Consider the following 26,142-nt stretch of genomic DNA (forward strand, 5'->3'; position numbering starts at 1 on the left):
AAAACACAGTGACATGGAGCTCACTAGGGACCCCTGGGGGCCTGGGTCCCCGGGCCACTGGCCCGTTTTTCCCAGTTGCCACTTTAATCCAGGCTTGACATTAGCACATTTTGGGGGCATTTACTATATACAATATGTCGTAGCTGAAAACTATTGTTGTGCAAAGTATGCGAGTTAGGAGAAGTGGAAAATGAATCACATTTTCTTTTGTATTGTCCATACTATGATGAGTTACAAACTTCTATCATAAATTAAATGTCTGTTCAAAATCCCAAAATGTTTTGGTTCTCGGATGATGACAAAATGGAATGGCTATTTAATTTGAATGCTTATAAATCGGCTACTTTTGTTTTCTAAAGCTTGGAAAAAAACATCAGGATGGTTTATTTGTCTATTATTTGTAATTTATACAGCTACTTTGGTTTCTGCCTGTGTCTTTTCTTTATTTTCTAAATAATGCTGTCTTGTAAGCCCCTTTGGGCCAGGGCAAATTATTTATGCATGACACAATAATAATAAAATAAAATAAAATCATGTAGGCAGAGTCACATATGAACATGCCAACTCCACACACACAAAGTGCTGTGCTTGAAGGGACTGATAGTGCCAACCAAACAGTCTGTGAAAAGTGCAACCTCATGGCCAGAATTAACGTACTTATGTCGTGACACATCTGTTCACATCAGGGCTTTATTGCAACAACAAGGCTTTTATTTTGAAAAGAGGCGTGCTTTAAACTGTCTGACTTGACAGCAGACCGGAGGAGCAGTAAGGATGGAAAGGACATCTGCACTTATGTCACATTACACAAAACCGGATTTTCTGAATGAGGAACAAAAGCGGTGGGCTGCACATGTGCATGTCTCCAGTCGTTTGTAGGAGGCTGTCCTTGGACGCATTATTATTATTATAGGCTCTCAGTGAAAAACCGAGGATCATTGTAGGTAACCAGACGTCCAGGAAGTTTATTGTCGGTCTCAGTTTATGAGATCGACCACCATCGAGACTTTTTTTTTTTTTTACCTGAGGATAATTTACTGGTCCGGGCTTATGAAACAGAATTGATGCAGTCAGGTCGGTGTAAATATAACCGGATTTTCTATCTTTTGGATGTATGATCCAGTGTAGCCTATAGAGCAGCACCATTAATTGAAAAAAAAAAAAAATCCCATAGCATAATAAACCACGATGGAGGTCGATGCCGGAAATCAAAAGATCCCCCTTGGTGAGAGGGATTGTGCTCTGAAGCCCTCAGAGCAGACTGTGGGTGCGGAGCGGCAGAGACCCACATGGAGCGGCCGGCTGGAGTTCATCCTGGCCACGGTGGGGTACGCGGTGGGACTGGGCAATGTCTGGAGGTTTCCATACCTGTGCTACAGCAGCGGTGGAGGTAAGGCTGTCTGAGGCTCACAGGTCAAGGATTAGTGGGCTGTAATGATCCTGATCTGCACGTGAACTGGCTGTAAGAGTGGATTAAAAAAGGGAGAAAAGCTTCGTCAGAGATACAAATGTTATACAAATATATACAGCCCTTTATATTGCATAAGGCTACTTGAGGGCCGTTGCTGTTGTATAGCCACCAAAACTCAAGATTCAAGAGTTTTATTTGCAATTTGCACCTATAAGTACATTGTAAGCTTTAAGAAAAGAAAAAAGGTAAAACAGGCACAAGGTAATTACAGTACAAAATAAGTAGCACATTCAGCTCAACACAATAAATACATTATTAAAATATAAAACAGTTTAGTCAATAAATAAACCAAACTACCAATATACTACTATATATGCTCCAACTCAGAGGTGGTTTTCATATTTTGCCCCCTCATGTATGTAAATATAATCTCAACATAATATACAACACTACTCTCAACTATCACCTCAGTAATAAACATGTAGTTGAATTTATTTTCTGACACCAAAAACTGAACATTACAAAAGTTTTTGGCTGAGATTATATTGTAATAGATTAAACTGTTGTGCCTAATAAAGTGTATATTAAATACAGTAATTCACGAGTAATGACCATGTACCAATAATATGCCAAACATTAAGTTTATGTCCATGTCCTACTATTCTGACTGCCAAAAGGTTTTAGCTTTTTTAGGGTGAGTAAGTTCCTTAAACAACCCACAAGTCTTTAGCATGAAGAACAGTCACATGCAGGATTAACTGACTAATATGAATATGCCTTTTCATAGAATGAATAGTCTCAGTCATAACCAGTGTGAGGCATGACAATCCCCATTATGCTTTTATTGTGAAATTAAAATTGAAGCACGTGTCAATTAGTGTTTATCTTCCATTCTTTACATTTTTTTTGCCAACCAACCATCCATTCTGTAAACCACTTATCTTGTTCAGGGTTGTAGGTGGCTGGAGTCTATCCAAGCACAATGTGAGGCAAGGTAACCCTGCACAGGTTGCCAAGTCTGACATAGAGCTAACACATTACAGGCGGAGACATTCACACCTTCTGGTAATATGAAGAGTCCCTCCCCTGTTCACCTGCATGCGTGTCCAAACACACACTGGCAGCTGGCATGTTAGAGATGTGGTAACTGTATGTTTATTAACGTCATCATTCTACAGAGGCATTATAGAAGTAAATCTCTCGTTCATGTAACATAATCTGTGTTGTGAACAAGAATGACTCAGCACAATTCACTGTGAAACATGTGGCTGTTGAGCTCCAGCACTTGATTAAACTTGATTAAACCTTAAACTTGCATTCTTTCTAACAGCCAGCAAGGAGTGACTTCTATCTATGAGAAAATGACCCTACTTCTCACTTGATTTATTACCTCAGTAAACATTGTAAACATAAGTTTATGGTCTCAATCGCTCGTTTCGAGTCTTCTTCAATACAGCATGATGTTCATTTAGTAAATTATGGTCCCATTTAGAGTCAAATAGACCATAAAGCAGGGGATGCTTTAGGGCGTGGCTACCTTGTGATTGACAGGTCTCTACCATTAGAACTTTAACCTTTTCAGTGTGTTTTCTGCTCATGAAAGTTAATTATAACCTTTTTGGTCGCCTGAAGATTTCTTATTCAGCGTTCAGTCGTGCCAAGCTCTACTGTCTCGTGTAATTTGTGGTTGCAAAAACGTCAGTCAACAAATCAATGGGTGACGTCACGGTGACTACGCCCACTTCTTATATACAGTCTATGTTTTTTTTTTTTATTAAATACATCAATCTATAAATAAAAATGTGTTGAGCAGTAACAGCTTTTTAAGCTCTAATAATTGTTTAACCAGTATTAAGGTCATTAGAAAACCCGTTATACAGTAAGTATGCTTTATCTTATGACACAACAGCTATCGTATATCTCAATATTTTACATAACCAGGAGGTACTGGTAGCATCAGCCACCCACTGTTCTTTTCTGTTCTTGTGATTCAGGTGCCTTCATGGTCCCTTATCTCATCATGGTGCTCCTGTGTGGCATTCCTCTGCTCTTCATGGAGTTTTCTATTGGCCAGTACACACGTTTAGGGCCAGTGCATGCTCTCGCCAAAATCTGTCCCTTGTTGAAAGGTGAGTGACTCTCCAGGCCAAAGGCTCCTCTCATGTGATGAGGATGACCATCTGATCCATTTCCCTTTTTTCACATTTTTGGCGACAGTCTTGCAAAGAGACAATGTTGCTATTGAAGTATGTATACAAAGTCAATGCCCAGCAGCTGCATGTATACATGCATCAGGCACAAATGATCAGTGTTTTGCTGATGTCAATTGTATAGAGTCCCCTATTAACTTTAGAAAACTTTGTGTTTACTCAGATAAGATCAGATTGTTCCTGCAACTCTGATTTTATCAAGCAAAAACAGAGAAAGTAGACCATGAAAAAGTATGTCAGGGAATGAGAGTTCATTGTTTTTGGTTATCTACATTTTGAGAGTGGTAACTGTAATGATTGAACATGTAATATTAATCTCTTTATATAGTTGTTACCATACAAATGATACTACAATCCATTGTTGACCAAATTTAGGTCCCAAAAAAGTGAATTATTAACCAACAGTCCCTGAAATCCCAGTTGATCGATACAGTATGTAAACAAAGAGCTCCATGTTTTTTGAACTATTCATCTGATTTATAAATGTGGCCCTATCAACTAATCCAAAACATTTCATTAGAGGCGGACACATTTCTATGTATTTAATATTTGCGGCAAAAAGTGAAAATAAAAGAAAGAAGAAGAGAATAGGTTATTACTGTAGCTATGCAACAACAATTGTTTGTTAGGGCGTGAGTCAGTAATGTAAATATTTGGTAAAGAACTTGTACAGCCAAATAGATTGGGAAACAAGAAATAAGAAAAGAAGCAGTAGACTGTAGTGGTGTTCCTACATGCAGTAATGATGGCTTGATTAAATGTAATACATTTACAGCAATAAACATGAGGTGAAAGTTAGCGCTAGTTACTGGTGCACAATTTTGTAGTTGTACAAGTTCTACAAAAACCCAAGTGCTGCTCCCATCAACAGGTGGTTGTAAGAACAAACAGCAGGGAACTATACGTGGTGACTCACAGGTATACAAAGAAAAATCAAACAAACAGCAGTACATTATATCAGTGTAGTAGATCCATCTGTAAGATAGGAATGCATTGTAATCTTGCACTTGTTCACATAGGTGCAGACACCCCTTTCTTAATCGCCCCAGGAGTGGTGATAGTTGTTCATGTGACAGACACAAGAAAAACAGACCAAACTAGTGGGTCCTACCAAACTGGAAAACCTCTAAAATTCTCCTTATCACCATACTCGAAGCCCTTCTCTTCAGCTGTAGTAGTGCAGTAGCCTTGTAGAGTTTGAAGTCACTGTGTCATGTACAGCATAAATCTTATTTACAGTACACATAATACACACATTTTTCAAGTAAAGTGGTATTTCTGTTCTGTTATTCTGGGCTTATTTGTTGGTCCTGATTGGTGGTCACTGAGATTTGGTGAAAGTTTGGCAATGTGTCAAGAAGCAAGTGATTTTTTTTTTTTTTTAAAAACAGGAATGTTTTTTAAATACTTTCTTAATTTATTAATAATATATTATATATTTATTATTATATAGGACATGACCTCACGCCCTATACTATTCATGACCTACTGCTCTTGATTAAATGAAAGTGTCTGGTACCCCATGCTTATCTGTCTCTGTAGATTTGGTGCAGATCTGGATCCAAATCCAGACTAAACATCAGTGCTTTCTGTTTCCTTTTTGAAATGAAATCTGCCCTTTTTCTGTCTGATAAATGGATTGTTTTCACATGTTGATGGATGGGAACTTGTCAAGTGAACATTTCAATCACTGCTGTAATCACTGTCTTTTTTCACCTCTGTATCTTGAAATTGTAATCATACATCCTCTGGAATTGAATGAACATTGAGATGTATATCAGTAAGAAAGAAATCATTAAATCAACCGAGAACTGAATAACCTTAGATTTGATTTATCTGAATGATAAACAAGTCAAATGTGGCACATGAAGCATCAAGTCTACATCAGTTCTTTAAACAAATTCTAAACATCAGGCAAATCATCTGGATCCGTGTAATGGGTTGTTTTGTTTAAAGGCTTACAGTGCCGTTGAAGAAAATTATACACGCCAGGAGGTATTTGCAAAATTGTAATCAAATGTATGAATGAAGTGAAATGTGACAGCAGATCAAACAAGAGCCCAGCCATCAACAATCAATACTAATGAGTGTGAATTGAAAATGCTGTCTGTCTTGTTCTAACTTAAAATTTGTCTCCATAGTTTTCTTATCTCCTTAAAGACAGAGATTATCTACCCGGTCAAAACGTATGGGTCCTTCCCTTGATTTATCACTCATTTCTTCCTGGTTAATGCTCTGTGCTAAACAAGGGCCAAAAGCAGGTAGTTTTTTTCTGTATGTTCATTTGAATGATTTCCCTGTGCAACTCAGTGCAGTTTGCTGTGATGTACCTGTGATCTGTGCCCACAAATATCTATCCCAAATGAACAAATATGCTCATGTCTAATTCACTGCAGTATGCTTAATCACAGCACATAAATCTATGATTTGAATTGGTTAAATTTTCTGTCACTACATTGTTGATTGTCTCATTTGTCCCAGCGAGGGCACCTAGTGGACAGGTGAGGGCGTGACAGGGTAATAAACTAATAAAGAAGAGACAGAAGAGGATAGCTCTATTATAGATTCCCTCCATCGTTGTCAGCTCTGCCTTGTTTTTGACTCCGGCAGACTGATATGTTTTGGCAGTTTAAAATGACTTAACCCCTTGGAGTGTGTCTGGTGTACCAGTGGAGCAGTCAGCCATGTAAGCTAGATGTGTACAGTGAAAGAGGCAAACAGGCAATGACAAAGGAAGGAGCGCTTAACGTGGACCATACATAGTGATTCTAGCTGATCCTGGAGCTCAGAGCGAGTTTCCTTTGGTTCTGTCATTATGATGACACAGAGCTGTTTTTCAGCCATTTTACCAGATAGCAACACTGGATCCAGCGGAGCATGGCATTCCAGTCTACAACGACGAGTAGAACAAAATGTTTTCAGCAGGCAAAGTTTTTATATTCTACTGAAAAACAGACGGTGTTGCCGTCAGCGAGAAAACATTTCTCTATCATTCTCAAAGGACAAAGATGGCTATGATGCAAAAGATCAAGAACGGGAATACATTTTTTGGAAATGCACTTTCTTGCTGAGAGTTAGATGAGTGGGTTGATGCCTTTCTACCCCAGTATGGGAAATATATAGCTGGGGCTAGCAGCCAGTTAGCTTTGCTTAGCATAAAGACTGGAAACAGGGGAAACAGGTAGCGTGGCTCAGTAAAAACATGACATGACCTTTCGCCATTACAGGGGAGGTATGTACAGGTATGTACCTGACTATTTCTTGGCCAGGACAAGCTGCCTGGCAAACAGTTGATACTCCAGGACATTTAGGTCAGAAATTGAATATCTGGCACATAACCCTCGCAAACAGGGCGAATTGTCACACACACAGAGGAACATGCTTTTTTCCATAGATTATCTGTGTCATGCAATACTGTCAGGATGTAGTGACAGTTTTATAAAAATAACTTTTTATCATTTTTGCTCAAAGTTTCCGACTGCAGCTTTAAGCTGCTGGTAGGCAGATTCTTTGGCCATAGCCAGGCTAATTGTTTCCCTGTTTCCAGTCTTTGTGCCAAGCTAATCTAACCTGCTGCTAACTCCAGCTACACATTTACCATGCATAAGATAGTCTTGATCTTCTCATCTAACTCTCAGCAAGTCAGTGAATAAGCATATTTCCCAAAATGTCAAACTATTGCTATAAGTATTGATATCAGAATTTAAAAGTGTTGTTTTTGTCGTTTCAGATAGTACAAAAAGTAGTGCGTGTCTTATAGAGGATACTTTCCTGTATTTAAAATGGTTTAGGTTTAATCCTCCCTGTCCACACCATACTGATATGTCTTTGAGCAAAATAATGTACCTCTACCTACTCTAGAGGCCAAGCTCTTTAGCTGAGTCATTGCTCTGAATTCTCCCCGAAGAGGAGTCAGGTGTAAAAAACAGAAACACACCTTTGGTACACACAGACACACACCCCAAACTTAATCTGATACAAAGCTAAGAACCACAGGTGTTAAAAGACTGAATAATTTACATCTGTTGGAGGACTTTGATCTCGCCTTTACCCGCTTGGTCAAGAGCCGGTTATATTCACAGGCCAAAATGACACAGTGGAATTTCTAATCCATGGCTCCAGGAATGCCTTTTATCTGTGGCCGAGTTTGCCTGAGGTCATCTTGGCCACCACTGACCAGATTAACCCGCGATACTGGCTCCTCTCTGTTGTCTATCTTTACGTGAGGATGTAGACTACACTCATAATCCTACACCCAAATAATTGACACTTCACTGCAGAATATGGAGCATGAGAGACATTTTATAACAGTTTTAAGAAGTAAAGTGTACAACTTCCTCCCCACAGATGGTGTAATTTGCGTGGAGTTGTCCCTCACTTTGTGTCCTCCCTCCCTTGTTGTCACTCTGCAGGTGTTGGTCTGGCCACAGTTGTTATCTCCTTCGTGTTCTCCACGTACTACAATGTGCTCATGAGCTGGGCACTTTACTACCTCTTCAACTCGTTCGGAGCGACCCTCCCGTGGACTTCCTGCAACAACACCTGGAATGTTGTGGAAAACTGCTCCAGCGGTTTCCACGGCAACACCACCCACCTGCAGTCTGCCAGCCAACAGTTCTTTGAGTGAGAATAATAGAAATATACTCCACCTATATAGTTGGAGGAAACAGCCCTCACTAAAATCATGTGGTGTTTTTCTTAAAGGTCTTGAAAACCTATTTTTGGTTATTTCACATGAGAGAGTTATCAGCCGCTTATACAGTTTTTAGTCATTAAATAGTAGGGCTGGGCAATATATCGATATTATGTCGATATCGTGATATGGGACTAGATATCGTCTTAGATTTTTGGATATTGTAATATCCTAATATGGCATAAGTGTTGTCTGTTCCTGGTTTTAAATTCTGCATTATGGTAAAGTGATGCCCTTTTCTGGACTTACCAGACTGTTCTAGCTGTTCTATTATTTGCCTTTACCCACTTAGTCATTATATCCTCATTACTGATAATTATTTATCAATAATCTCATTGTGTAAATATTTTGTAAAAGCACCAATAGTCAACCCTACAATATTGTCGCAATACTGATATCGAGAGTCAAAAATAACGTGATATTAGATTTTCTCCCCCCGGCGTTATCAGTCGCTATAAGCACCATAGATGTGGGTCAATAGGGGCCTACTACACCTACTAGTAGGTTTTATCATCTATTCACATGGTAGATGGTAGAAAGAAGGTATAAAAGGAGATGATAGCGACCTCTAATGACCGTTATAATTATGACAGTAGCAGAAGCAGCAGTCAGGCGTTAGTATAGACAACGTGAAACTCTAAATTGGGAGGAGGTCGGGGGAAATTGATCCTAAACTTAATTAAGTGGTTTTGTTGCCTAAACCTAAAGAAGTTGTTGTTTCTGCTCAAAACGTGGCGTTTCATTCAGTTTTACGTGTTAGAACGTGTTGCTTTTAACATAGTAGGCGTAGTAGGCCCCTAGTGACTCGCATCTATGGTACTTATAGCGACCAATAACGCCTATTTAATGGTCTGATAACAGTCAAATTGTGTGGTTATGTAGTGTTTTTGTCTGTGCTCTTCCCATTGAACGTGATGTCACGTACTTTTGTACACCAATCAGGATTTAGCAACGAAATCTGTTGACAATTGTAGGGTTGTTTTTCAATTAAATCTGACCGAACCTCACCCAAACAGTCCTGATGAAGCAGATTAGCTGAGCTTTGTTTTCCGGGGCTTTAAGGATACAGTAATGGGAATCACTTGCTATTTGTATTTTCACACTTTTTTTTCCTTTTTTCCAGTCACAGACTTCTGCAGAAAACCAATGGCATTGAAGAATCTGGTGGCATTCGCTGGGAACTATTTGGCTATCTTATTTTTTCCTGGGTCATCGTGTATTTATGCATATTTAAAGGAATCAAATCCACTGGCAAGGTCAGAAAATGTGTTTATGCATAGTGGCAATTATACTTAATTGGTCCCATTCTTTGTGTGAGCAATTCTTTGTCCTCTGACATTACATTAATGACGTTTGTCACGTATTTTTAGTGAAGTTTGTGATGTGTTTTCTGCACTTATGTTGTTATGGTACATATTTTACTTATTTTATGTACTTACCATGACGTTTTTTCCTAAACCTAAGTGAATGCTTTTGTTGCCTCAACCTAACTAACCTAATGATACGCGAAAAGCCTAAAATGTATCCTCATGACACGAGGAATGTCGTTGTAATGTCGTGCTATTTATACGCCTTCCCGTGAGACTGGGTTGATACTTTTGTTGCTTACTCATGAAGCAGATAAATATAGTTTCATGTATAACACTCAAGCTTCAGATTCAAAACAAGCATGTTTGCTCGGCCAGAGACAAGCTTTGAAATTGGGTGTCTACCAGCAATTGCAATCCTTTTACAATTTTATGTGCTATACTGTGCAGTAATTCATCAACTGGAAAGTTTTATCTGACTTGATAAAAAAAACCTCGAGCTATTTCCTTGAATGGAAAACACAAATCATCCTCACAGGAATCACTGAAAACAGGCCACAGTAGCTCAACTGTTGTAACCTCATTTACACAACAAACCCACACATTAGTCAATTTCTGCTTCTTTGTGTCACACAGGTTGTGTATTTCACTGCTGTATTTCCGTACTTCATCCTGTTTGCCCTGCTCATCAATAATGTGCAGCTTCCTGGAGCCAAGAATGGTATCCTCTACTTTGTGACACCTGTCTGGGGCAAACTGTTTGAAGTGAAGGTGAGACTCTGTTAATGAATGGGTGAAAAAGTAGGCTAACCTGTGAGACTTTGGTTACACATTGGCATCAGATAGTTGAAACCAACTTTTAGTTGTTTAAATCAAATTAATTATTATCTCATACGGTATCAAATTTATATTTAACTTGTCTCTATATGTCAGAGAGCTGGGGATTTAATGCAAATATCATTCATCATCTTAGATGGAAGCCTCTGTTTTCAGAGAGTAGGCTCTTGTCTTGTGTTTGCTTAAGCTTCAAACTCAGCAAAAGCCAGAACTGCAAGAGGGGCAGAGGTCATTGCACTCAATAAACAGCTTAGGGTGAACGCAGGACATCTTAGAAAATGAAGAATTTGGCTTTGAAGATTTTAGGGACAGCTGCCAGAATAAAATTTCAGGACAGAAAACTAAACTAGATCCTGAGCAGGAGCTTCAAATCTCTCTGAATAGTCTGGACCGGCTATAGCTGAGTCTTTCTTGACCCTTCAGTAGTGCAACAACAAGAAAGCTGGATACTTGCTAAATGTAGGTATAGTACTGTAAATGTTAACTGCAGTGATCCTGCGCATTGAAAAATAACACATAAGCCGGTTTTCCACCAAGAAGTTCCTGGTAGTTTTAGCCTCGGGACTACTTTTCAAGGAACTAAAAGGCTCCTTCTGCCCATTGTTGTTTGCGTTTCCATAGCAGTCTAAAGACCCGCAAAGATCAGGCGAATTAGTCTGCTGACGTATGAAAAAGCAACATGACATGGGACGAGGGCTGCTAGCGGTCGCAGGGGTAAACACACTCTGTTGTTCAGTGTGCCCGCCTGTTTTATCTAGAACACAAGTTGACTTACTGCAACAAAATTTACTGCTGCATAGTATTTACTGATGGACGTTGGATGACAGAAAAGCCTAAATTTACTATAAAAAAAAATTAAAACGTTGAAGTTGAGAAGAAAAACCTGCTAAAACACTCAAACACACTCGAAAAATGTTTTGCTCTTGGAAGACCACATCACTCAGAGTAAAAAGGGCCTTAAAAACTCAATTGAATGAAACTACACGGAAGTTAATCCTCTGCTCTCCTTTATCTCCTTCATAGGTTTGGGTTAATGCAGCCGCCCAGGTGTTTAACTCCCTTGGAATAGCATTTGGCTCAATGATTTCGATGGCCAGTTACAACAAGTTCAACAACAACATTCTCAGGTAAGGATTTAATACTCTGTTTGGAAAAGCTGTATGTTTGACTATGAACATCTTATCAATAACAACTGTGTTGGTTTCTCATTGGTTCCCTCAGTGTACATATTAGGGCATCATCACATACTTCCAAAAATACAACTGATTCGCTCGTCTAAAAATACAATAATATTTACCCTTTACCACAAATTACTCCAAGACCTTCCACTATAAACTTGAAAATGTGCTGCGAGTTGAACAGCAGTGCTCTCAGCTGTCTGTGTTTCCATACGGCCGTTTTGCCTGCAGCAGCAGACAAACAAAGAGGACACATTGTTTATGGGAGAAGCTTCAAATTTGGTCTTCTCTTTCTACATTTCTTGTGATTCCTGTGTGGGTATAAGCTTCAGCTCCTCTCTAGAAAGGTTACAGAGAAATGAAATGAACCCTGTCTGCTAGACTCAACACCGGTCGACCAGCGAGAGACTGAGAAAGTTTGAAAGGAAATTACTAGTTTCATTGTAGAACAAGAAGGGCCTCAGCACACCATACCAGAAAACCTTAAATTCCCTACAATATGTACCTGCCAGAGACACTTTTTATTAAAATTTTTACAATCATTTCTGAAAAACTGAGAGCTTGTTGATCCAGCACAAAAGCTTAAAACAGCTGTCTTGACAATCAAATGTCTGCTTCATAATCTACCTTTGTTTCCCTAAGTTTCTTGGACACTGCAACTGTAGTAACATTGTTTATTTCGTCCTCCCTCTCTCCCAGGGATGCTTTAATTGTATCATTAGCCAACACATTCACTAGTGTCCTGGCTGGCTTTGTGATCTTCTCAGCTATCGGCTACATGGCTTTTATACATAACCTTCCAGTGGACAACATAGCTACAGATGGTAAGCATCAAGCCGCACCACAATCTCATTGCTTTGTTTTATTGTTGCCTTGATGTGATATACAAAAGGGATGTCATGTTACAGAAATAGAGATGGACATTTTCTTCGTTCCATGGCAAAACAAGACACAGATTTCCATATGTGCACATCTGCTTTGAATATTTGACGTGTGCAGTTTCTTAAAGCGACACTCCACTGATTTTACACGTGAAGTTCAGTTTACTCATCTTGAGGAGTACTACTCAGCCTGTATAATGTATAATGTCTTCTGTGGCTGTGGAGAAGCTTTGTAAGTTTAAACAAAATTAAGTCTGATGGTGCCATTAGGGTAAAGCCTGCATTACTAACTGGATGTGTGGGGTTTGAAAGAAGTGGACATTTAGGAGGCAGGGAAGGTCTATTGAAAGACGCTATTGAGTTGCATTATGGGAATTGTAGAATCCAGTATTTTTGGAGCTTGACCCATACGAGAAATATATACTGTATACTGTATATATATAGGGCTGTCAAAGTTAACACGATAATAACGCCACTCATTTCTTTAACGTATTATTGCAATCGGTATTTCGGAGGTTGTAGCGGGCGCAGTTTTAAAGCTAGAGTGAAGATACTGGCATCATATGAATCTTAAGGTTTCCATTGGTACCAACCATGTCATACAACTTGTCACGAAAGCGGTGTGGTGGCAGTTTCTGTTAAAACAAGACACAAACCAAGGTAACAACTTGTCTTTCAGTGAATTTAATAAAAAAGCATACATTAATAAGTAAAGCATCTGCAGATGGACTCACGAGCACAGACACCTGTTGTGGACTGTGGCAAGAGAGCCCCGAATACAAAGAGTAGTCAGTATTTATACATTTAAAGCATAACACGAAGATAAGTGCAAAGAAGAAAAGAAGAGAAGGATAGAAAGTATATCAATGCGTCAGCACACAGCAGACAACAGAGCATCACAAGACATAACAAGTATTTCAGCAATCTGTTGTTTGCAGTTACAGAGAACTAAAATGTCAGGTCACTGTCCTATGGTGACGAAGTTGAACATGTGAGGCCCTGAGATTATCTAAAGGTACAGTGTTAAACTGCAGATATGAAAATTGCCATTACAGAGGTTAAATAACGCTCCAAACTTTGGCTACATTTTGGCGAGGAAAACCTGCCATGGCCTTTTTCAAAGTGGTGAAAATGGGTTCTATGGGTACCCACGAGTCTCCCCTTTACAGACATGCCCACTTTATGATAATCACGTGCAGTTTGCATGTGTTGTGCAGCTGTTATGAATTACCGCCATATGTAGCTGCAACATGAGCACAACTTTATTGTGTGTGTGTGTAGTGACATGTGAATCCCTTAACCAAAGATGCGAGACGTCTGGATCAGCGGTGAGTTGAGATAAGAGGGTTTTAGGTTACCTGAATGAAAAAAACAATAACAAAAAAAACGGAAGGAGTTTTGGCTTCAGTAACCGAATGCTCAAATAACATCGGAGCAGGAGGTTTGTCAGTTAAGGCAATGCATTATTAAAAACAGAGACAACTTGTGTTCCACCCCTGGTTCAGATAAGGATCCTGTGAGGTGATAAAACGCTATACCCGTGCCAGCTCTGACCAATCCATCAAATGGCGACTACCTCAACTGACCTTCCTGATCATGGTTACATTTGCTGTTGGCCAATCACTGTATTTTCTTTTGAAAAGAAATACTTCGAAATCCTTTCAGTGTTTGAGTTTCAGGACAGTAACCCCGACACTGCAGGCGGGGAATTAATGGGATTGCTGCAATCACACTACACATTAGCATTGCATTATGTTTAAATGCCAAACTAACAATAAACAAAATCAGGTTTATTGCTGTGCTGTAATATATATTTTGAAGCAAAGACTGTTAAGATGAAATTCTCTGGATACATAATTTACAAGGTAACACTAATTAATCTAACTCCAGTAGCCGTAACTCACGCCATCATTCATTCTTTATTAACCTTAGAGCTCAATAAAGTATTGTTTGGTCTCGCCATGAAATAGTATCCCTTGGTGCTCTTTAACACCTCATGTCTGGCGCCAAGACGAAATTAACTGGTCCTACAACATATCCCAGTAACCTATTCAACCAGTAATTGAAAAAACAAGTGGTTGTGAAGAAACTAAATGGGACTGTAATTATGTTAGTTATTTAGTATTTTGCCAATTTAGCTGTTTAGAAAAGGTTCAGCCCAACTGGTACACGTTTGGCTTCGGTGAGCTGCAGATGAATGTACTATGAGATCAGGCCAACAGGTGATTTATGTCATATTATGGTGGTGTACATTTAGTTTTCTCATTTCCCTCAGCAAAAGGTCATGATCATCCCTTTGCGAAATACATTGTTTTATACAATCTTTAGTTAAACTCCACATAGTGACTTCTGGCGACATTTTTTTTTGTTTGTTTCTACAAAACAATACCTGGTTTAAGATAAAAACCACTGCTGCAATAGACTGCTGCAGGAATGAGTCCTAAAACCCGAAAATGAGTTAGCAATTTTGCACTTCTGGTTACCTCATTTAGAAGTCAGTGGGTTCTTTAAATAGGTTTTTAGTTGGATGCCTGGAATAGGGTCTGTGGTTAACACAAGTTGAAGAGATTGTAAACTGGGGGTAGCTAGCCTGGCTCTGTCCAAAGGTAACAAAGACCGTTTATTAGCACATCTCATAAACATATAATATCTGTTTAGTCTGTACACAAACTGAAGTGTAATTCTTGGCAGCTACCAGCTGAATTTGTGTATATTTGTGTACATTTGCATCTTATAGTACTAAAACTACTTTTACTGTATCATGTTTCAGGTCCTGGTTTGGTGTTTGTTGTGTACCCTGAAGTCCTCTCCACCATGCCTGCCTATCAGCTGTGGGCCCCTCTGTTCTTCTTTATGCTGCTGTGTCTGGGCCTGGACAGCCAGGTAAACATCTCTAACACTCATATAAACACAGTGACCTGACTTTAGTTTGTCAGGAGGACGGCATGCTCATGGGGATATAGAACCAAAATGGATGTTATCCTTACTCAACTAATGTAGTCCCAAAAATTACACAAGATTTTTTCCCGCTTTTCACAACTGTGCACATCCAGGCTTTTCCAACATTTCACTGTTACTGTTTACCTAACTGTGTCCAGCTTTTGGCCATGGACATGATTACTCACTTACAATTTAGGAGGCATGTGTGGTCAAAATAGACCTAACTGACTGTCAGACTCTAACTAGCATAAATGTACAAATATCCATTAGAATGATTGTGATTATTATGTGATTATTTTTCCCCTGTATTTTTACTGGTACAATTAACTATTTTACTCCTTTCCCAGAAGTTTATGTGTATTTAAAATGGTCAGGCTATATATTGGTACAAGTATAGTTAAATTATAGTACAATCGTGAGTGAGTTCAGGTGATCGATATCTCATTCATTTTGCCCTTTGCTAAAAGATGAACAGGCCATCCAACCAGATCAAATAACAAGAGTCTACAGCCATGCCAACGCCTCTGTGAGCCTGTATGTATGTACAGCGGTGCTTTGAGCTGAATGCTACCTAACATGCTAACATGCTCACAATGACAGTGCTTAAGTGCTGATGTTTAGACTGTATATAAAGATGGACGACGCGTCTCCACTTCCTCCCACTGTACAGACGTGAAGCCAAAATATCCCAGATAAGGGAGTTCCATCTTGAGATTTTGACGTCATTTGGAGCCAGAGTCTGCGCAGTTGTCATTGGGCGGTGGATCTGTAGAATTGAAGTCCTGATCACACACCCGCCTGAACTAATTGCGAGCTGAGCATGGCCGCAGCTTGTTAGCGAGAGAGACTCACAGCTGTCAATCATGACGTCTCACCCCCTTTTTATAGCATCAAATGACTCATTAAAACCAAACGTATCAGAAAAATTAACACTTTAACATACATCAGCTTGATAAGAACTACATAAAATGACAGAAACTGTCTTTGGGAAAATTAATTTGACGTGTACTTTGACTTTATTTTGGCCCATGTCCCATCCACTAACATGGAGGAGGCAGGCTTTATGACCTTTACTGCAGCCAGCCACCAGGGGGCGATCAAGATGTTTTGGCTTCACTTTTGAGGAGCTGTCATGTCGTCCATCTTTATATACAGTCTATGCTAACACGCTGAACTAAGATGGTGAACATTATACCTGCTAAACAAGCAGGTATAATGTTCACCATCTTAGTTCAGCATGTTAGCATGCTAACATTTGCTAAACATACATTTTAAAACGCAGCATGTGTTCTCTGTGTGCCACAGTTCGCCAATGTTGAAGTGGCTATTACATTCATAAAAGACGAGTTTGGCCCCCAAGTTCTGGCTTTTCTAAAGAGAGAAGAGCTGTTGACCCTGGTCGTGTGCATCATTGGCTTTATCCTGGGGATTCCTCATGTAACCAAGGTACAGTATGTAACAGCAAAACTCTTTTTCTTCTAAGATAAACCTGGTAGCCTACATGGGGCAACAGTTGTATCACTAGTGACGGTTTTACCATTTTGGCCTCTCTCTCTTCTCCTTCCTGCACAGGGAGGTATCTATGTGTTTCAGCTGATGGACCACTACACCGCTGTGGTCTCCCTCATGTTCCTGGCTTTCTTTGAAGTTGTCGCTGTCTGCTGGATCTTTGGTAAGATCCATATAACATTCATAAGTTCAAACCATAGACTGTAAATAAGAAGTGGACGTAGTCACCGTGACGTCACCCATTGGTTTGTGGACTACGGTTTTGAAATCTTAAATTCAGCATTTTTGCCGTCGCCATCTTGTTTTTTTGCAACCAGAAGTGACGCGAGAGGGCGGAGCTAAGTACAACCAAACACTGAATAAGACATTTTAGGTGACCAAAATATTACAATTAACTTTCATGAACTGAGAACACACTGTGAAAGGGTTAAATTTGTAAGACAAAAACACTGACAACTCCCAGACTGGACAACGCCGTGGTAGCGACCTGTCAATCACAAGGTAGCCACGCCCTAAAGCATCCCCTGCTTTATGGTCTATTTGATTCTAAATGGGACCATAATTTACTAAATGAACATCATGCTGTATTGAAGAAGACTTGAAACTAGCGATTGAGACCATAAACTCATGTTTATAATGTTTACTGAGGTAATAAATCAAGTGAGAAGTAGGGTCATTTTCTCATAGACTTCTATATAATCAGACTTCTTTTTGCAACCAGAGGAGTCGCCCCCTGCTGGCTGTTAGAAAGAATGCAAGTTTAAGGCACTTCAGCATTTGGCTTCACTTTTCAGACCCGGAGGTAGCCCACTGATTCAAACCTAGATGTCCTGTTTATGGTTTTAGGCTTCTAAGCTACCAGGATTTGCTGTGGCTGGTTAATTATTAAACAGAATTCTAAACATCTAAATTAGTGGTTATCTTAAGTGTTCAATCAGCTCTTGTCTTTTTCCATCAGGTGTCCCAGGTATCTGCACCATGATCAAGAGGATGCAAGGAAAAACTCCATTCATTTACTTTCGTGTCTGTTGGCTGCTGCTCTGTCCTCTATTGGTGCTGGTGAGGTTTAAAGAGGAGTGTCTGTACAGTAATATGAATAATGATGGTTATTTAAAATGGTTTTAAGACTATCCTTTTCCCTTCATAGTGTATACTGATGTCCAGCATCGTCCAGTACACTCCTGCTCACTATGGGAAGTACTCATACCCAGGATGGGCTGAAGGTGTGGGCTGGGGCGTCTCACTGGTCTCCATAGTGTGGATCCCACTTGGAGCGATTCAAGAGATCTATAGCAACAAAGGCTCACTTCTTCAGGTGAGTACCAGAGTCATTATTCAGACATAAATGAATGAAGCATGTGTATCGTTCTTCAGGTGCTTCTCTACCATGATAGGTTAAAGGAACAGTGTGGAACATTTAGGGGGATCTATTGGCAGAAATGGAATATATTATTAATAAGTATGTTCTTATTAGTGTATAGTCACCTGAAAATAAGAATTGTGTTTTCGTTAGCTTAAAATGAGCCGTTTATATCTACATATGGAGCGGGTCCTCTTCACAAAGCCGGCTGCTATGTTTCTACAGTAGCCCAGAATGGACAAACCAAACACTGGCTCTAGATAGGGCCATTCGCGTTTTCACCTTTTCACGTCGGCCACCGTAGTTCTCCTACACGCTTGGCACATGGGAGATGTTTCAGTTGGTTGCAATCTGCAACCTCACCGCTAGATACCACCAAATCCTACACACTGCACTTTTAAACAAGACTAAATGGTTGAAGCCATGCTAGCGGCTCTGTGAGGCTGTACTTACAGGCACAGCAGTTCTTTGAGTTAAATGCTAACATCAGCAATGCTAATCTGCTCACAATTACAATGCTGACGTACTGATGATTAGCAGGCATAAAGTTTACCATCTTAGTTTCAAGTGTCAGCATGCAACATTTGTTAATTAGCACAAAACACAAAGTATATATTAGGGCTTAGCCGAATCTTTATGAAGCTTTGACCGTTGCTATGGTAGTCGACCTCTAATTCAGTTCTAATGCTTTTTTTCGTAGTATGTAATCATAATGTATAAATCCCCAAGTAGCCCATGAAATAAGGAATAATCCCACAACATTATTCATTACTTATATTCAACATTAAATATTATTAGTTATTCTCAGACGGATATCACTGTTTGTGGTGTGTAGAGGTGTGTGTGTGTGTGCAGTAGTGCGGCAGTTTGTCCCGGTGACTGAAACAGGGGAGATGGAGACAGACTGACAGACAGAAGAACATGTCAGCCTGCTTCGTCGCGCCGCAAAGCTTCGAATACCTTTGAATATTTCCCACCGAAGCCAAACAAATGGTATTCGGGACAGCCCTAATATGTCCTGTATATCTGTGAATGTCATAGTTTTGCAGGTGTTTGGTCACAAACCAAAGTACTGAATGAAAACATTAAAGTCAATAGTCTTCATCCTCTGTGGTACATGGATGTCTGTTCAAACTGTCATGGCAATCCATCCAATAGTTGATAAGATATTTTAGTCTGGTTCAAAGTAGTGGACCAACAGACCAACATTGTGTACAGTCACAACACTAATGTGGCTGAAACGTCTAACAGGAGATATTAGAGTGTTATGTGCAGAGCTGGGGCTATAGCTAATACTTGTGGACGAGAAATAAGTCTAACTCTTTTGTCCTTTTCTCTCTTTGTGCCTGAGCTGACCAGATGTGCTTAAACAAAGTTTTGTAAAAGGTTTGTGTCTAAAATATTGCCTTCTCTAACCCTCAGCGACTTAAAACATCGATAATTTCCAAAATAGACCTGGATGCTGAGGATCCCCTGCCAGAAAAACAAAACCTAGACAACCCAGCGTCTGAAACCTTGTTTACTTCAGTGGCATGACCAGGAATACTGCCAAGGCCACGTCTGTGCGTCTCTGCATACCAAACCCTGTGATAGGGTTTTTTAATCAAGGGTACTGTTTAGTGATGGATACACATTCTTTAAGTTTCTATCATAAAATTATAATTTTATCCTATTTGCTCTACCAAAGGATGGATTCGTTACTGTATCTTACGCCCACTGTACATTTGTAGTACTTTAAAAACTCAAGCTACAGTTGACTTCAACAGTATGAAAACATCCTTTGTACTTTGTACAAAGTGTATAATGAAAATCTGAGATTTTGTCCACCTACTAAAGGTTAATTTAATTTAATTAAGATATGATGAGTGATTATGTTCCCCTGTCTTGACTATGCAGGTGCTCATTCCAACCAAAGACAACAAGATACATTTAAATGATTATCTCCTCCCCTGTGGTTGATTAATCAGTACAAATATTTAGTGTATGTAATGATGTTTCCTCTTGCAACGTGTAAATAAGAGTGTATTATATATCTACATTTGAGACATTCAGAGGCTTATTAACTTTTTAGCTTAATACTTAATAAACTTAGCTTAATAATATCTATAGAGTGAACCCCTAAAGGCCACTTTTCTTAATCAAATATGTCATAAAGGGGCTGAAGAGTCCCATCTGAAAGTCTCCTCCAAACACAGCAGGGAAATGCAGCCTTCTTTGGCCTAAATGTTGGCGTCCACAACCAGAGTTATCTTTGTGGCCTTTAAATCTGTAAAACATTGTGCTGTTCTGTTGATTAATGTAGCGTTCAGGCAATCCTCATCTACATGTAAAGTTGAGAAATTTGAGTATTTGCTTTGGCGGTCAGCAATAAGAAGCACTGCAATGTGTAGATACTGTAGTATAAGCTAGACATAACCTCTCACTGTTTGTTCTTGATAGCAGCCTGGCTGTATTGTTAATCCCCAGACATAACAGGAAAAGTTAAAAAAGTTCAATGGATATATTTACCGTTACCCTTTAACACTGTTTGCTAGTTGTCGGTCTTGTGAAACTTTCTAAACTCAAGTGTTACGAAACTTGTTCTAGTGTGTCACCGTCTTTTACACGTCATTCCCCATTTGGGGGCAGCTGTCTGTACAAAGTTAAAAATGTTTGACTTGATGATTGACGTGGAGCGCCTGAATGCATCATTAGTTTTGACCTGAGTGGCTGCAGGTTCAGGTGGTCCTTCAGAGGATCCAGCCTCTGAACTGGGACGCAGCTTGAGTCTCAGCCTGAATAGAGGGGAGATGTAGACACTGAGTGTTTGGAGATATTTTAACTTCCCAGTGCCTGAACAGCCTTCACATGAACACACATGAGCAGAAGTGATCAAATACAAACTAGAAGCATAACAGAACCAGACAAATACCATTTTAGTTCAAATTACATTCTTTACATGCATTTCAATTGTGAATTTCTCTTAAATGCATTGTGTCATGATTGTTTTTTTTTCCAATGCATTTGCTGCAGAGCTTCAGAGAGAGTCATTTGTGAGTGATGTGATCCAGGTGGCGGGTTAATGTTGTACCGATGTGTACTGAGCTCAAATAATCAGTGCTGGGATTTCGTATAATCTCTACAGGCTGAGGAACGAGTTAATGTTCTTTTAAGCAATGCATTTGACATTATTTTGAACTATCTTGGAGCAGGCGACTCACAAGAGTTTTGGAGATTATAAATGGTGCCTTTGATCTGCTTCCATAAAGCTGAATTGGGCTAATGAGGGTCGATAATGAGGGTAGATTATCTTGAGGAGGGCAACACTTGTCTGGCGACTCCCCATTCAGTGTTCCATACTTTATTGACCCAAACCTGCAGTTAAATACTGACTGTCTTATCTCACACTTCTTAAGAGAAGGAAGCCAAAAAGTTAACTTTGGTGGAAGCCTTATTTATTTTAACTCAAGCTTTAACTTTGAGATTGTTCACTAGTGTTAAGTAATGGGTTTTTTTAATGATTGACCTCTTGTCTTGACGTCAACGCTTAGTATAAAGAGAGATTGTACCAGATCCAAATTCTGTCTCAGTCAGTGTTGAACTGTAAGTTGAAGTGTAAGCTTTGGGTTGATATATTATGTAGACGAACTACCTCGACTGGAAATGACCGGAGGAGATTATGCGTAACTGAGAAAGTCACACTTTCTTGCAAGATTGTCTAAAATGTTGCGCCCGATATTGAGTTATTGGCCTTTTCTGTCTCACTAGGTAGCTTATCAAACAACCCCTCATTCAGGAGTGCCTTTTATCCAAAGTACTGAAAACATGCTTTGATAAAAACACCTGAATATGATTTTAAAATGATGCAAGGAACAATTTACTACTTTTCTCAACAATGATATGTGCATTTTACACCTAAAAGAAATGCTGTCACTCCAGTTTTGTAATTGTTTTCATATTTGTGCAAGAAAAACAATAATTAATGTGAGGCTTAAAAACTTATAAAGAGAAGCCTCATGAAACTTAATGTTACCTGCCTCAAGTGCCTTTTGTGAAAAAGTTTTGTTTTTAATGATTTATATTGAATTTGACAACCAAAACTTTTATTTAAACTGTATATGTTGTTGTTGAAAGCTGCATTATTTTACTTTATGTCATGAAATGAATCAACTGTTAAAATGTAATAGATGATTTAGAAGCACCGTACAACATAATAAGTCACTGTTTACACTTTTTAGTAATTGGACTTTTAATATGAACTAAATACAGTAATATAATGGGCTATTAACACAATTAAATCTGGGTTATTTGAAAAAAGGGAGTTACGCAACCGATGATGTGCTGACAATGTCGGTTTTCATCTCAACCAAACACACCTGCTGATTTCACGGATACGTTTCAGGTGATCCTCTCGATCAGTGAAGTCAGCTGCTGCTGCAGTTTGTGGCTGAATGAAAACTCTCTTTGCTCCACGAAACAAGACTGCTCATCCCTCATTTCAAATATCTCTCATTATACACAAGCACATTTAAAATTTGTGACTCAATGCTGTTATGTTATGTGTTTTGGTTTCATGATGTTGCTCTCACAGTTCTCCCGTTCACACTGTAACAGTGAACATGCTGATCAGCCTTTATGCAAAACAACTATATATTTGTAAGATGGATTGTTTTTAAAAAAAATTGAAGACACAAACATGTGTTTTCTCGTGTTTTATGTATGTCAAACAAAATCCTACAAATCTCTTTACTGAATTTAATGTTGATTTTTTTATATCGGTGACTATGTTTAATTTTTCTTACTATATTTATCATATTTTTACTGTGTTGCTGTGTTGACTTGTGGTGTCTTAACATGTTGTTAAATAAAAAGCCTTCATTCTTGCTCTGGTGTCAGTGAATAACTCTGCAAATACCATCTGGATCACTACCTCAGAGAGTCACTGGGTGGCAGCATAGCAGCAAAAAATTAAATGCACTCACACTGCTAGATTTGTTGTACTGTTGTGCCTCATAAATATCTGAAATCAATTATTTTGTTGCAGAGCTTTCAATGATTTGGTCACAAAAATATTTCGACATGGGGGAAATTCAAGCAACACACGTGTTTGCAGTTTGACAGCAATAAAAAGAAGAAAAAAAAAGATGCTCTATTCCTTTATTCCTACAATTTTAACTCTGGAGGTTCTTTGTTTTGTATTTCTATTTTAATGCATACAACACTGAATACAACTTTTCACAATGACTGTGTTGAAAACAACATTCTTCTTAATAGGGCTGCACAATTAATCGAATATTAATCGAGATCACGATTTTGGCTTCCCGCATTTAATTGAACACGATCGCCTGCAATATTGACCTTTATAATGCGCGTTCTGTTCATAGAAAATTGTGCAGCATATCAAATCAAGCGCTTCCTAAACTAACAGCTAGTCACCAGCTGGTGATGGAAACGTTTTGGCTTCACTTTTGTGTTTATGTGTTTATGATTTAATTGAGCATAACATTGTTTATTTGGCTCTTAATGTTGCTAATTTTGCTCTCAAAGTGCCCCAGATTGAAACTTTTAACTTTAAATATAGTTAACAAAAGGGTAGGATGATTATGCAAATATATATTGGAATATATATATATGGCAGAAAGCAAGAATGTAGCACAGCATTCCCTTTGAGCATATTGGTGTCTCCATACATGATATACTAAAAAAAACAAGAAAAAAAACACTTAATACTACAGTGTGATTTGCTGCTGTCATTTTTCCTACTATTAGATGTTAATAAATGCTATTGGCAATGGTGCAGTTAGACATTTTAATGCACTAAAGGAGTATATATGGAACTGCGTTGATGCTTAAACTGCCTAGCAGCACCATCAGCACATATATTTTCAGAATTGATGACCGCACTGGGAACTGAATCACATCTACTGTCTCGGTGTGGTCAACACACTGAGCTGCAGAGACACTGTGAGTGTAAAAGAGAGCAGAGCCTGCAGGACAAATGTGAACGCAGTGCTCTAAGAGCTCGGGAAGTTAATTAGACCCCTTGACGTGGAGTGGTGCTGCAGCAGCGCCCTTAGCAGAGCTGTACGTTAATCAATACCCTCTTCCTGCTTCCCCCAGGACACAGCGGATCATGGGCACTAAATTAGCACCGGGAGCGCTGGTTGATCAATAGCCATAGACAGTACAGCTCAAGGGGCAGTAAATTAATGGTTATACATGGCAGAGGGGAAGTGTTGGTGAGCCTGAATGGGCCGATGAAGGGGGAGATGGGTCACTGTCTAACTCCTGTTGTGGGGTGTGAAGACGTTTATCTGTGCCAGGCAAAGAGTTAAACCAGCAGCTGTGGTCCAGGATATCATCACTGCTCCACATACATACAGCATCATGAGTGCATAATAACAACTGCGCTTGAAAAACGCTAACAATGAATAAACTTGAAAAGGAAAATATTTAACTCCCTTGTGACAACTTAATGATTCTTTTACTCCCTCTCCCCTGCTGTTCCTCTGTTACTCTACACTCTTGTTTTTGATGTTTACTTGCAGTGTACCGCGTGAAGGGAAGAGGATCCCATCTGTTTTAATGTGAGTGAGCGTGCAAATGTGTGTGTGTGTGTGAGAGAGAGATGATGCTAAAGTAAAGGAAGCAGAGGTTGATTACATACTGCTACAGGTCACACACAGACCACATCCAAAGAGGGGAGTTTTCCCTCATCATTAACCACTCCTCTCACATATATGATAATACAGCTTCATCTGAGGAAACATCGCAGCAGCTGCTTTATGATTTCTTCAAGCTCTTTGAGGTCATAAATATGCTTGTGAGGAGGATTAGGACCAGGAAGGTATAATGAAAACTCTAGTGTATATTATAGCTGACGATTATAGCTGATGATTATAGATCCACCAGCTTTAAAAGGTCATGGGTCAAGATAGGTTCTGTTAGAAATGTAAATATCTGGAGCTGCAGTGCTTAAAGCTGAAGTAGGCGAGATTGGAGCGAATATGATTAAAAAAGTTGTTTTTATAAAACGGTCGCTATATCGTGACAATAGGACATGAAACAGGTAACCTGACAAAATCATGTGCCTCTGTGTCCTCTGGTGCTTCTAATGGTATCTGCAAGATTTCACAGACCGTGAAAACAGATCGTCGTTACTCTTTCCAACAATCACCAAGTGTGCTTGGTGATCGAACTCAACTGTAATTTCACCGAGTTTAATGTGAAATAACGCCAATTCTACAGTTGTCCCACCCTCCCTCCCCCCCCCGCTCACTCTCTGCAGGCAGAAGGAAAGAGGCAGGGTGACGCGTCATGAACGCGTCATCAGTTACACTGCGCATGTCTTAAAGCCTGTGGTGTTAATGCACAGGCTGAGCGGAGTTATTAAAAAAAATTCCCAAAGCCAGATCATGATCTGGATCGCCACCAAAATCTTATGGATTGTTCATTGTGCCACACCCCACCCTTCCAAAAGATTTCATTCAAATCCATAGCGGACTTTCGGAGTAATCAACAAACAAACCAATGCCAGTGAAAATATAACCTCCGTCCTTGGCCTTCGGCCTTGGCGGAGGTAAAAAGTACTGAAATACAGAGATAATGAATAGTTGCAGTAAAGACAGCACACAAATATTTTCACATACTAATACATGCAACAAAGTTTGCAGTAATATATAAAACATTTCAACATTTCTGTATTCACAATTTCAGTATTTTTAGTGGCCAGTTAGATGCTCTTCAAAACCTTTGTGCGTGTGTGGGTGTATGTATTGAACTTTGAAGTGAACTTGAATTAATCTTATTGTTATAGCCTCACAGTAAAAGTCTCAAA

At 39.3% G+C, this 26,142-nt stretch overlaps 1 protein-coding gene across 2 annotated transcripts; it reads left to right on the plus strand.

Annotated features, from left to right (window-relative positions):
- Nucleotides 1–293: 293 nt before the first annotated feature.
- On the plus strand, nt 294–23,189 carry si:ch211-225b11.1 (uncharacterized protein LOC561694 homolog). Of its 2 annotated transcripts, none has more exons than XM_037778270.1 (13): nt 294–1,390; nt 3,406–3,540; nt 8,034–8,244; nt 9,438–9,570; nt 10,258–10,392; nt 11,482–11,585; nt 12,336–12,460; nt 15,288–15,400; nt 16,763–16,903; nt 17,030–17,129; nt 17,925–18,025; nt 18,114–18,281; nt 19,749–23,189. In XM_037778270.1, the coding sequence occupies exons 1-13, from the start codon at nt 1,189–1,191 to the stop codon at nt 19,860–19,862; spliced, it is 1,782 nt and encodes a 593-aa protein (XP_037634198.1). In that variant the 5' UTR covers nt 294–1,188; the 3' UTR covers nt 19,863–23,189. The 2 variants fall into 2 exon arrangements, with proteins under 2 accessions (XP_037634198.1, XP_037634199.1); XM_037778271.1 differs by lacking the exon at nt 294–1,390 and adding an exon at nt 5,763–5,882 and having other exon boundaries at nt 3,404–3,540.
- Nucleotides 23,190–26,142: the final 2,953 nt, after the last annotated feature.

This window comes from Sebastes umbrosus, chromosome 8 (assembly GCF_015220745.1).
Source record: "Sebastes umbrosus isolate fSebUmb1 chromosome 8, fSebUmb1.pri, whole genome shotgun sequence".
NCBI lineage: Eukaryota > Metazoa > Chordata > Actinopteri > Perciformes > Sebastidae > Sebastes > Sebastes umbrosus.

Excerpts from the sequence above, each read along its gene's own strand:
- si:ch211-225b11.1 (XM_037778270.1), top strand. The coding sequence starts at position 1,189 with ATGGAGGTCGATGCCGGAAATCAAAAGATCCCCCTTGGTGAGAGGGAT. Across the intron at positions 9,571-10,257 it reads GAATCAAATCCACTGGCAAG|GTTGTGTATTTCACTGCTGT; the intron begins GTCAGAAAATGT and ends TGTGTCACACAG. Across the intron at positions 17,130-17,924 it reads CGCTGTCTGCTGGATCTTTG|GTGTCCCAGGTATCTGCACC; the intron begins GTAAGATCCATA and ends TTTTTCCATCAG.